Raw genomic sequence first — 13,250 nt, forward strand, 5'->3', positions numbered from 1 at the left:
ATGAAAACTCTGCAGCTTTCAGCACTGACCCTGCTCACACTGACCGGTATGAATTATTACTGCTCTATTAGTTTATACCTTTCAGGAACGGGTAGAGCGTCCTAAAGATCATCAATTAAAATCAATGTATTTAGTGGAAGAATCAAATAATGATGGTTTTGATACAGTTTAACACTAGAACTACCAAACTGCTGCCATTTGGCAGTTATACCGTTAAATCCCAAAGAACTGCCATTTGGCAGGTGTGAATAGTTCTTCTTGCCTCCACTGTTATGTACAAACCGGATTCCAAAAAAGTTGGGACATTAAACAAATTGTGAATACAAACTGAATGCAATGATGTGGAGGTGGCAAATGTCAGTATTTTATTCATAATAGATCACAAATCAAAAGTTTACCTGAGTAAATGTAACATTTTAAAGGAAAAATATGTTGTTTCAAAATTTCATGGCGTCAACAAATCCCAAAAAAGTTGGGACAAGGCCATTTTTTACCACTGTGTGGCATCCCCCCTTCTTACAACACTCAACAGACGTCTGGGGACAGAGGAGACCAGTTTCTCAAGTTTAGAAATAGGAATGCTCTCCCATTCATGTCTAATACAGGCCTCTAACTGTTCAATCGTCTTGGGCCTTCTTTGTCGCACCTTCCTCTTTATGATGCGCCAAATGTTCTCTATAGGTGAAAGATCTGGACTGCAGGCTGCCATTTCAGTACCTGGATCCTTCTCCTACGTAGCCATGATGTTGTGATTGCTGCAGAATGTGGTCTGGCATTATCTTGTTGAAAAATGCAGGGTCTTTCCTGAAAGAGATGATGTCTAAATGGGAGCATATGTTGTTCTAGAACCTGAACATTGCATTAATGGTGCCTTTCCAGACATGCAAGCTGCCCATGCCACAAGCACTCATGCAACCCCATACCATCAGTGATGCAGGCTTCTGAAAGGAGCGTTGATAACAACTTGGGTTATCCTTGTCCTCTCTGGTCCGGATGACATGGCGTCCCAGTGTTCCATAAAGAACTTCAAATCGTGACTCATCTGACCACAGAACAGTCTTCCATTTTGCCACACTCCATTTTAAAAGACCCCTGGCCCAGTGCCAACGTCTGAGCTTGTGGAGCTTGCTTAGAAATGGCTTCCTCTTTGCACTGTAGAGTTTCAGCTGGCAACGGCGGATGGCACGGTGGATTGTGTTCACTGACAATGCTTTCAGGAAAGATTCCTGAGCCCATTCTGTTATTTCCTTGACAGTGGCGTTCCTGTTTGAGGTGCAGTGACGTTTAAGGGCCCGGAGATCACGAGCATCCAGTAGAGTTTTACGGCCTTGACCCTTACGCACAGCAATTGTCCCAGACTCTCTGAATCTTTTGATGATGTTATGCACGGTTGATGATGATAACTTAAAAGTCTTTGCTATTTTACGCTGGGTAACACCATTCTGGTATCGCTGCACTATCTTTCTGCACAACAATGGTGGAATTGGTGATCCTCTTACCATCTTGGCTTCAGAGAGACACTGACACTCTGAGAAGCTCTTTTTATACCCAATCATGTTGTCAATTGACCTAATTAGTGTTAATTGGTCTTCCAGCTGTTTGTTATATGCTCAATTTCCTTTTTCCAGCCACTTATTGCTACTTGTCCCAACTTTTTTGGGGATTTGTTGACACTGTGAAATTATGAATCAATATATTTTTCCTTTAAAATGTTACATTTACTCAGATTAAACTTTTGATCTGTCATCTATGTTCTATTATGAATAAAATATTGACATTTGTCATCTCCACATTATTGCATTCCGTTTTTATTCACAATTTGTTTAGTGTCCCAACTTTTTTGGAATCCAGTTTGTAAATGAGCCCATGAGTCAACCCATGAGTCACAAGGGTTGACATGGTAGAGTATCATGTCCAAAGCCTGCTCTGTACTGTAAACCTTTGCCATCTTTGCTTCTCAGTCAACAGAGTAAGTGAAATATGTGTGGTGACGTGGCTTTTTATCCACATGGAGGTGGATATACACATAATCGTTATCATCATCGTTCACGCTATCACCCATCACACCCGTCCCTGTTCACTGTTACCTGGTACTGGCATATTTCCATCTAATGGCTGCAACAACAACATTTTTAAAATAAATATAGAACCCATCTCAGTTACCTCCATCGTGTATATTTGTAATATTGTACTATAGTGAGAAATGTTTATTCTAATTTATTTCACTCAGCATGAATCCCGATAGGCTATTTACTTTGGTGCAGTTTATTATATAAAGTTTATACACTTTATTAACTAGTTTTCCTATGTCTGCAGTCATCTTTCTCTTTATTCTAAAACTGACACAAAGACATTATTTGAACTATAATTCCAAAACATCTCAAGTCTGCCTCCTTAGTACTAATTTTGGATATTTTTCTCACTGATGATTGGTCAAAATAGCTAAAGTTCAGATTTTTTAAACATTAATTTAAGTAATTTTGTCTTTTGAAAAACTGCCAATAGGTAAAGATATTTTTACATAAATTTATACAAAAAAACAACCCTCTGCTGCTTGTAAAAAGGACATTTTTACTTTTTTTTTTTTTTTACTTTTTTAAAAACCCAAAGTAAAAGAATCTTATCAGGACATTTTGTCTTGTTTTAAGTCAAAATATATAGTCAAACATTTTTTTCTTGACAAGTAAATATGGCTCAAATTAAGATAAAATACTATTTTTGAGCAATTTTTACTTATTAACTGATTTTTTTATTTATATTTTTCAAGGTTTTTGAAGGTTTCACATCAAATAATATTGCATTAGATCAAGAAATATAATCTAAAATGCTTAAATAATTCTTTATTGTGTGTATTCTAAATAAACAAGTATTATTTCATCATATTTTTAAAATATTATAATAATAATAATTGTTTTTGAGAAAATTGAGAAAACTGCCAAAGTACCAAATTGTTTTTTATTTGTTGAGATATTGTTGTCCATATTTGCCCTGAAACTAAATTCCTGAAAGTCTGGGCCTGCTGTGATTGTCAGAGCTTTATCAGTCATACATCCCAGAGCTTAGAATATCAAGAAAAACATGTCCGTCTGATGCTACAAATTTATTTTGTCACAGTAATATGAGATGTAATAAATTAGCAATAAAAAAATGCTTATGTTTTCAACTAACAGACACCTCACACTAACAATCTGTGTCAACATATTTGATGTGGGAGTATGATTTCAAGGCTGTACATTGAGAAATATGAAAAAAAAAAAAAGCAGGCGCTAGGTAAAATTTTGGTCAAAACATGACCAATTTATAGAAAAATTGATTTATTGGTCAGCATAAAAACCTCAAGTTATTACATATTTGAGTAGCAAAGGGTCTTTAGAAAATAAAACAACATATTGAATATGGCTATGTAACATAATTACTGTTTAAATGCAACTGAAAGAGGCACTGAAAAAAAATGGAATAGCAAAATAGCTATATAAATAGGGTTCTTAGGGTTAAGCCACTACTAGGTCACACCTAGTCAGTTGTTAACACTTTTCCGTCTGCTGCAGGACATTAGTGAGTGTCTCCTTTCTCCTCAGCTCTATCTCCTCTGTTCAGATTCCCTCTCTAATCCTCTTTCCTGTCTGTCGTGTGATGGTTTGTTGTTGCTGTGTGTCATGGTTTCACAGTTCGGAGCTGGCTGGCTCGACCATTCGTCAATTACACACACCTGCAGCTACTCAAACCTAAACTATGTTAAGATCCCTTTGTTTCAGCCATCTTGGAAACACTACACAACTTTTAAAGTTGGGGCCGATTATAAACAGACTACATTCAGATTAAAAAGTCAGACACACACTACACAACTGGGGATAACGGGGAGAGTCTAAAATGATGAACGTGGCTTAATGCACTGAAGTAACGACCACATTTTTCTCAATTGCTACTAATCATAAGTGCCCTCTACTGCAGAACAACCTCTAACTCAAACTACAAGTGAAAAAAAAAAGAAGTTAAGCTTTTTTCCTTCTCATTTAAAGCCTTTATGAGGAAACAGCTTAATGTGGCGTGTGTGTGTACTGTTATTTATTCATGCACCATTTCAGCTTACTTACGATCAGTGGTGATTTAGAAAGGTTTAGTGTTCCTGGGTCGTTGTTTTAGTACATTAAGCTACGTGAAGCTGTTTCCTTATAATGGGTTTAAATGGAAAGAAAAAGCTTAACGTATTTTGTTTTACTTTCTGTTGGAGTTACAGGTTAAATGTTTCAGCAGCAGAGAGCACTTATGATCAGTAGTAACTGAGAAAAGTTTGTGCTGCTAAGTAACTGTTTTATGTTGCTGTGACTGGTCTGAATCATGATTAAATCTATCTCTGAGCCCCTCACACACTACACGACTTTCGTCCTCAACTGCACCAGAATCTACAGACTAGAGCCAACTCAAACCGACTGGAAAACAGGACTGAAATCAAGCTAAAACGCGTGTAGTGTAACCCCAGCTTAGGATTTCTAGAGTGTGTTTGTTGCTGTGGTTTTGTTGTTAGTTGTTTACTGTGGAAACGCCTGTGTTACCTGTGACTCTCTGTTTTCTGAACCCTGCTGGTCCTGACTGTGCTTCTGATCTTAACCCCATTAAAACTACTCAGCACATATATTCTGCCGACCTGCCTCACACTTTACACCGTGCTGCTTTGGGATCAGGTCACACCTCTGACTCTGGAGCTTCAGCTTTTTACTGTAGAGCAGAATGATCCAGAAATAGAACAGAACAGCACAGGAACAGAAGTTCAGAAAGGTTCAGAAAAGCATACATCAAAACATCTTTCAGTTATACACTCACTACCTCAATCTGTGTTTAATGTTAAATACCTCAATCCAGTTAATGTTCAGCAGAGTCCAGGGGAATGTCTTAGAACCTCTATCAGCACAGGAACTGAACTTCTGTTAATCTTCACCCTCCTCTCCTCTCTGATTCTTCTCCAGGTGTTTTCTCAGCCTCCAGTGAATGGGGGGTGATTTACTCTGAGCCGATCTGTGCTGTGAGAGGCTCCAGTGTCAGTATCTCCTGTACTTATTTCTATCCTGGTTCAGTACGTGAGGTACAGAGAGTTCTCTGGTGCTCAAACAACACAAACACTGACTCACACTGTGCAGACCGACCGTACGTTTATGACAGTAACTCATCCACTGCTTCAGGAGGCTTTGAGTTTGTAGGAAACAAACCTTCCAACTGTACTTTATTAATCAGAAATGTACAGTTCTCTCACTCTGGAGGATATAAGTTCAGATTTTTAACTGATGACACCACTGGTAAATGGACGGGTCTCCCTGGAGTGACCCTTGAAGTGGGAGGTAAATATTAATATTGTAATAAAGCTCTACATTATTAATCTAAAATAAAACCCTGCCTTGTGCTTCCACTCAGTGGCCACTTTATTAGAAACACCCCCTGACTGTACCCCCTCTGTTTACCAGACCCCCCTTCATCACTGATCAGTTTCTGAACACAGGACCATTCTCTACAAATACTTTGGTAGTTCTCAGCTCCACACTGACACTGACATGGATTTGTGTGTGTGTGTGTGTCTGTGTGTGACAGACAGGTACAATGGTGTGTGAAATTATTAATGACACACATTGTCATTAATCAGAGAGGGGTTTCTGATAAAGTGGCCAGGCAGTGTGTGTGAAAGACAGAATACTGTAATGTGGTAATGAACTCTTACCCTTTATTTCCTCATGTGACTCCTGTCCACTCTCTGAAAGCTCTGGAGCTGTGGATGTCCAGTTCTTCTGGAAACCGGACTCTAAAGGAGGGAGACTCTGTGAATCTGACCTGTGCTGTGAACTGCACTCCCAGCTCTCCACAGTTCATCTGGTTTAAGAATAGAGAGCGTTTACCTGAGTCAGGCTCCATTCTTCACCTCCTTACTCTGACTGTGGGGGATTCTGGGAATTATTCCTGTGCTCTGAAGACAGACGAGTCCGTACGATCAGAACCAGTCCAACTGAACATCAGAGGTGGGTCAAACAGCTCAGAATAATGTCTTACTGCTGCTGTCAGTACTTTACTTCACTTTAATTGATGAGCTCTTGTTTTATCTCAAGGCCTTTCGATGACAGATGAGTCAGGTGTTTGTTCTTCATCAGGTTTCACTTTGTTGATCATGTTTATTTTTCTGGTCATTGGAGTAGTGCTGGTCTTATTAACCCTTACCATCTTAGCTGTGATTTACAAAAGGAGGTGTGGCTAAACGTATTTTCATAAATTGCAGTGTTTACCACCGAAAAACACACAAATTTTTAGGTACATTTCACTCAGTAGTGAGTCCATTTAAAGTAATCTACAAAGTAGGTTGGAATATCTGGAGTTGAAATGAATCACACTGACACCTAGAGGCCTGGATGTAGCAGAGTCTCTTTACCAAACCAGTTCCAAATAAAGATTCCCCCAGGTATGAGCAGGGGTGTTTGTCCAGGAACCGTGCCCCACACACCCTCCCACCCTGGTTTTACTAACAAGCATAAATAGACAAACTGATATTAATTATTAATCCAGATATTACACTGTAACGTGTAAGTAACATTATTTTTAAAAATATTAAATGTAATTGTTACTGAAATTCTCAACAAATGGTTTCTTGTGAGGTTTTTAATCACCTGCTTTGGAGATCTCACCTTGTCTCGCAGGTTCCACTGCGTCAGAAAAGAAAGAAGTGCCTGCTCTTCCTTTCTCAGGGACTGTGGCTGCTCCTGGAACTAACACTGTGCATTTTATGAGTTAGTTTCTGAGTGGAGGTGAACTTTATTGGGTTATGAAGCACAAATGCTGTCTGTTATACTTGTGATTTTGGGTCAGAGCTTGTCCTTTATATAGATACAAATAGATTGTTAGCTCCACTTTCTCTCTTTCTCTCTCTCTCTCTCTCTCTCTCTCTCCCCCTCTCTCTCTCTCTCTCTCTCACCGTGTGATGCCCTGGGATATGGGACCCACTGTAAGGAGCGTAAACCGGTTTATTTAGGGTCAATTAAAACTCTGATTCTGCAACTCTGGCTTTTTTCTGTAGAAATCACAAAAATGATTTTCTTACAAACTGTTGCTGCTTTTAATATTAATTTATATTTGAACTTGTTGTAAAAGGCTTTAAAGCATTTCTAAGTATCTCTTCATCAGCTGAGGTCACTGTGGAAATGTAAATGTGATGAGAACTCCAGACGTTTCTGTGATGGTCAGCAGTGGGAGACTGTTTCTAAAGTTTCTGGTCACAAACTTCTTCTTTTACAAGTAATTTCATCATTTTTAAAACAATGGCTCCTTTAGCCTCAGTGTATTTTACAGAAACAGAGCTGAGTTAACTCTCTCACACACACACACGACACTGTGCTGCTTTGGGATCAGGTCACACCACTGACTCTGGAGCTTCAGCTTTTTACTGTAGAGCAGAATGATCCAGAAATAGAACAGAACAGCACAGGAACAGAAGTTCAGAAAGGTTCAGAAAAGCATACATCAAAACATCTTTCAGTTATACACTCACTACCTCCATCTGTGTTTAATGTTAAATACCTCAATCCAGTTAATGTTCAGCAGAGTCCAGGGGAATGTCTTAGAACCTCTATCAGCACAGGAACTGAACTTCTGTTAATCTTCACCCTCCTCTCCTCTCTGATTCTTCTCCAGGTGTTTTCTCAGACTCCAGTGAATGGAGGGTGAATTACTCTGAGCCGATCTGTGCTGTGAGAGGCTCCAGTGTCAGTATCTCCTGTACTTATTTCTATCCTGGTTCAGTACGTGAGGTACAGAGAACTCTCTGGTGCTCAAACAACACAAACACTGACTCACACTGTAGAGACCCACCAAAGGACTATAACACTCAGAAAAAATGTCCAGACCCACTGTACGTTTATGACAGTAACTGTCACACTACTTCAGGAGGCTTTGAGTTTGTTGGAGACAAAACATCCAACTGTACTTTATTAATCAGAAATGTACAGTTCTCTCACTCTGGAGGATATAGGTTCAGATTTATAACTGATCAGGGCAGAGGGATAGGTGTCCATGGTGCAACTCTCGAAGTGGGAGGTAAATATTAATATTGTAATAAAGCTCTAGATTTTTTATCTAAAATAAAACCCTGCCTTGTGCTTCCACTCAGTGGCCACTTTATTAGAAACACCCCCTGACTGCACCCCCTCTGTTTACCAGACCCCCCTTCATCACTGATCAGTTTCTGAACACAGGACCATTCTCTACAAATACTTTGGTAGTTCTCAGCTCCACACTGACACTGACATGGCTTTGTGTGTGTGGATGTGTGTGTGTGTGTGTGTGTGTGTGTGTGTGTGTGTGTGTGTGTGTGTATGGTTTTTACTGCGGAGTTGAGAATGGTTCATAAACCAAAAATATCCAGTCAGGAGCAGCTCTGTGGTCAGGAGCTGGACTCTGATGAAGGGCTAATGACTGGACGACACACTGTCATTAATCAGAGAGGGGTTTCTGATAAAGTGGCCAGGCAGTTTGTGTGTGTTAAAGACAGAATACTGTAATGTGGTAATGAACTCTTACCCTTCGTTTCCTCATGTGACTCCTGTCCACTCTCTGAAAGCTCTGGAGCTGTGGATGTCCAGTTCTTCTGGAGACCGGACTCTAAAGGAGGGAGACTCTGTGAATCTGACCTGTGCTGTGAACTGCACTCCCAGCTCTCCACAGTTCGTCTGGTTTAAGAACGGAGTGCGTTTATCTGAGTCAGACCCTCTGAGGAAGACTGGTTCAGAAAAGCTAGTTGTCACTGGGTGTCTGTCAGGACACAGAGAGGAATATCTTTCATCCTGTATTATAAAACACACGTACAAAGGTAAGTAAGGAATAGCAATAAACACAGGTGCAGTTTAAGGCAGGTGACAGGTGAGGATATGATTCTGAGGAAAACACAAAGGAAACAGGATTATAAGTTTCTATACAGTATCAATAGCCCAAAGTATTAGCTGCTGTAGCTTCACAAGCTAACGTCAGTATTTACTAACTACGACATGTACAACAGATAATAGCTAACACAAACACGTAAAAATACACACTAAACTACTAGCGTCAAACAAATGACCAAAACAAACTCTGACTAACTAACACCCTGCTGTTCAGGACACGTCTCTTTACATCGATTAAACACGTTATCACACGCAGCAGGATATTCATGCTTTAAACTAAGAGATATTTTACTAAGTTTTAACTAACATTCATATTCTATAAAGGTTTATGGAGAGAACTTACTCTATCTTAAGGAGAAAGGGACAGAAATAGGAGTCTGTACTGTGCTTCTGGCTGCTTCTAGCTGTGTGTGAACATGCACAGATTGTAGCCCAATAAGGGAGTGCTGACCCTGCACTACCTTCATGATCAGGCAGGTCAGTATATGGCCCATAGTTCATCCTGATTGGTTAGACACTGACACTGAGCTTTTTTACACAGCCTCCGTTCTTCACCTCCGTAATCTGACTGTGGGGGATTCTGGGAAATATTCCTGTGCTCTGAAGACAGACGAGTCCGTACGATCAGAACCAGTCCAGCTGAACATCGGAGGTGGGTCAAACAGCTCAGAATAAAGTAAATCAGGGTTCTCAGACTTTCCCACTGATTTATCACTAGAACACCTCGACCAAGCAGTAGATCTGTGTCACTCCCTTCATCAAACAGCCGCAGAAACAGGTTTCCTCTGAGACACGGAAAGCTCCAACTCTTCTTTAGCCACAAATTTACTCCTGTTCTAACTGGATGATTTTTTAATTTCAGGTCGATCTGGTGTTTCTCCTCCATCAGGTTCCTCTTCGTTGATGATGTTCACTGCTCTGGTCATCGTTGGACTGATGCTGTTCTTACTGACCCTGACTATCTTAGCTGTGATTTACAAAAGAAGGTGGGGTTACACATATTTACATAAATTACAGTGTGTACCGTATAAAACTCTAAATGATCACAAACATTTTGGTTACACTTTAATCACAGGATTTGATTAAAGACACTTTCATAAATATAGAGTTGTACTGAAATTAATGAAGCATTTAAATAATTTAAATATATTTTTTGAGATGATTAGCTCCTCTAATAATGGATCTACAAAACGATATGTGTTCAAATGTCATATTTATGTAAATGAAGTCATTTTTTAATGAGCTGTATGGGAACACTCTTTCTGCTGTGATTCTGACGGTAAACTCTTCTGCGTCTCACAGGAAAAAGGCAAAATCTCAAGAAGAAAACAAAGGAAGTGGCAAGAAAACTCAGGTCAACTCCTCAACTCCAGTTTGAATCAGACACATTTTAACTGATGATTTCTATTTATTTCTATTTAGTTTAATATCATTTCCCCCTGTGTGTGAACTTTAATGAGAGTAATTATGAATTAATTAGAGCAGGAGTGTTTTATCTGTAGAGGATGTGTTAATAACTTTTGATCAGAGGTGTAAAGACGTATCATTTACTGCAGTTTAAATCAGACCGTTAATCCAGCTTTGGTTTTACAGGGTGAAGAAAGTACAGGTGGTGAACAAACTGAACATCTGACTGACCAAGTTTCTCCACCAACTCAAACCCTGCCGCAGGAGGGGGACCTGACTTATGCCTCTATTAACATTGATCACAAAAAGCCTAAAAAAGGGTAAGCACCAGTTCTATATATATCTGGAAATTTCAGTTGTAAAAAAAGAGCAGCTTGGACTCAACAAGATGATTCCGTTTTCTACAGCGCAGTGGTCACAAGACGCATTAAATAGAAATGAAGTGCACTGTTTTATATTTAGCATCTGTTTCCTCATGTGGTCGCTAATTTACTTAGAAATATGAGCTATGGATTTATATTTATAAACCTTATTTATGACAAACATTATGCTTAGTTTACAAATCCTAACTCTTAATTTTTAACTTTGATATATTCCTATTCCTTACTTTCTGCAGTGAGATATTATTGAGAATAAAATAGTCGTAACATTTACTGAAGTGCTATTATAACCACTAAACTATTTTTCATCGCCCTGAAATGTTTCTCAAGGTCTTACATGTTTTGAAGGAACATGCAGCTTTCTTTTTAGTTCTCAAATAAAAAAGAAGAAGACTTAAAATACCCTTCAGACATTGCTATAACATGACCTGATAACAATTAGCAAGACTAGCCTAGCCTTGTACATAGCAATAGAACTAAAATGCCCTCCTAGCTACAAAACTGCTCCTCTAATAGTAGATATATGGCTTTAAATATCTCTTATTTCAGTGAATGGAGCAGATGTGTATTTTTAACGAAACGAATGAAATAAAATGATTATTTTAGGGACTGTTAGTTCCACTGTGTATTTTACCATGAACTCCTCTGCATCTCACAGGAAGAAAACAGAAGCTCAAGAAGAAAACAGAGGAAGTGCCAAGATTAACCAGGTTTGAGCTAATTAAGTGTTTCTAAACCCAAACTCTCAACTCCAGTTTGTATCAGACACATTTTAATGGATGATTTCTATTCATTTGTTGAGTTTAAAAATATCATTATTTTCCCTATATGTGAAATTAAAATAATAATAATTATGATTTAACATGAACAGGAGTGTTTTATCTGTTAACATCAGAAGAGGTACTTTTAACCTGAGGAAACTTAGTGCTTAGCATTAACTGCAGACTAAATCAGACCGTGATTAGACTTTAGTTTTGTAAGTTGGAGGAAACACGTTGTGGACAAACTGAACATCTGACCAACCAAGTTTCTCCACAGAGTGACACCCTGCTGCAGGAGGGGGATGTGACTTACGCCTCCGTTACCATTGATCACAAAAAGCCTAAAAAAGGGTAAACACCACTTCTTTATACATTTGGAAAATTCATTTATAGAAATGAGCAGGTTTGATAAAGAGGAGTGTTGACTTTCCTTCATTATTCTCTGTTCATTCTCTAAATTAATCTCTGTATTGTCAACACAGTCAGAAACATGTTTTAGTTCCACATTCAAGGCATTTGTCTGTGTTTACACATTAGCTCACAGCACACGGTAACAGACATTATTAGCAACACACACTAATAAATTATACTTACTGTTTTGCTGAATATTAAACTTATATGTGATTACAGGCCTTCCCATCCAGTGCAGCAACAAGAGGATGATTCAGTTATCTACAGTGCAGTGGTCACAAGACCCGTTAAATAGAAAAGAAATGGAGTCTGTTATGTTTAGCCTGGTTTCCTAATTTCACTGGCTGTGTGCTTGCTATTTCACTTAGAAAAAAAGAGCTGTGTGTTTATATTTAGAAACCTGTTTTGTTGAAAGAATTATTCCTAAACAACTTCTGTACAACTTCTAATTCTGTATTTTTAACTTTATGATATATTCCTCTTTCTTGCTACTTACTATGAGGTGTGATTGAGAAAGAAATAGCCTTAAAATATATTGCATTTGTAATCATTAAAGTATCCTTCTTCCACTTGAAGTATTTCTGAGGGGGTCTTATCTGCTATTCTTATTTCTTCTTGGTTTTACACAAAAACATTCATGTAGAAGAAGAAGAAACACATCTAATGATCCCCTTAGCTTCTCTGGATTTGCCCCATAGGTGTAGTAGTGTGTGGTAGCAAATCTAAAATGAATCTCTAAGTATCACCAGGAAGGAAGATCGATGCTCAAATAATTCTTTGGGGGAGACCAGAGGAATAAAAACACGCAGTCAAGAATTCTCTCTTATCTCTCATTTATTGAACAAAATCATGCAGTATATATATGACCCCAGTCACGTACACCATCATGCGTTATTACATCAACCCAAACATTCCCTTATTGGTGGATCTTAGTTGATTACTGTCAGGAGAAATGGTTGCAGGTGAGGGGTGTCTTTCAGTTTGTTGACTCCATTCATTCACTCTATTTAGTCTCCCCTACTACTCTCAGAATTGCTCTTTTCAGCACTTTCCCTCAGTCTCCTCTATCTCCTGGGTCACAGTAACACAACACAATGTAACAAGTCCTTTCAGGTCACAAGCACACTAAGCTGCACACTTAATTTAGTAAGAATTAATCAAGATCAATCAATACCATTACTCCCTGAATATATTGTATCATTAATATAAACCATTAGTAATCATTAACCATTACTCATTAGTGTTAATCTGAATTTTTCCCATCACATAGTGAACAAACAAACACACACTAGTGAGCAGTTCTTCATATATATATTTAAGAGCCACTGTAGCATTGAGACTGCCAACCACATAGTAACAAAAGGAGTATGTTTGTGTGTATGATT

At 38.6% G+C, this 13,250-nt stretch overlaps 1 protein-coding gene across 1 annotated transcript; it reads left to right on the plus strand.

Moving 5' to 3' along the window:
- Positions 1 to 9,581, plus strand: LOC136705062 (B-cell receptor CD22-like). The gene is made up of 6 exons (XM_066678283.1): positions 1 to 46; positions 4,965 to 5,333; positions 5,748 to 6,002; positions 7,663 to 7,746; positions 8,588 to 8,836; positions 9,448 to 9,581. Exons 1-6 carry the CDS (start codon positions 1 to 3, stop codon positions 9,579 to 9,581), a joined length of 1,137 nt encoding a protein of 378 aa, XP_066534380.1.
- The last annotated feature ends 3,669 nt before the right edge of the window (positions 9,582 to 13,250 follow it).

The sequence above is a fragment of the Hoplias malabaricus genome, chromosome 1, assembly GCF_029633855.1.
Source record: "Hoplias malabaricus isolate fHopMal1 chromosome 1, fHopMal1.hap1, whole genome shotgun sequence".
NCBI classification, from domain to species: Eukaryota; Metazoa; Chordata; class Actinopteri; order Characiformes; family Erythrinidae; genus Hoplias; species Hoplias malabaricus.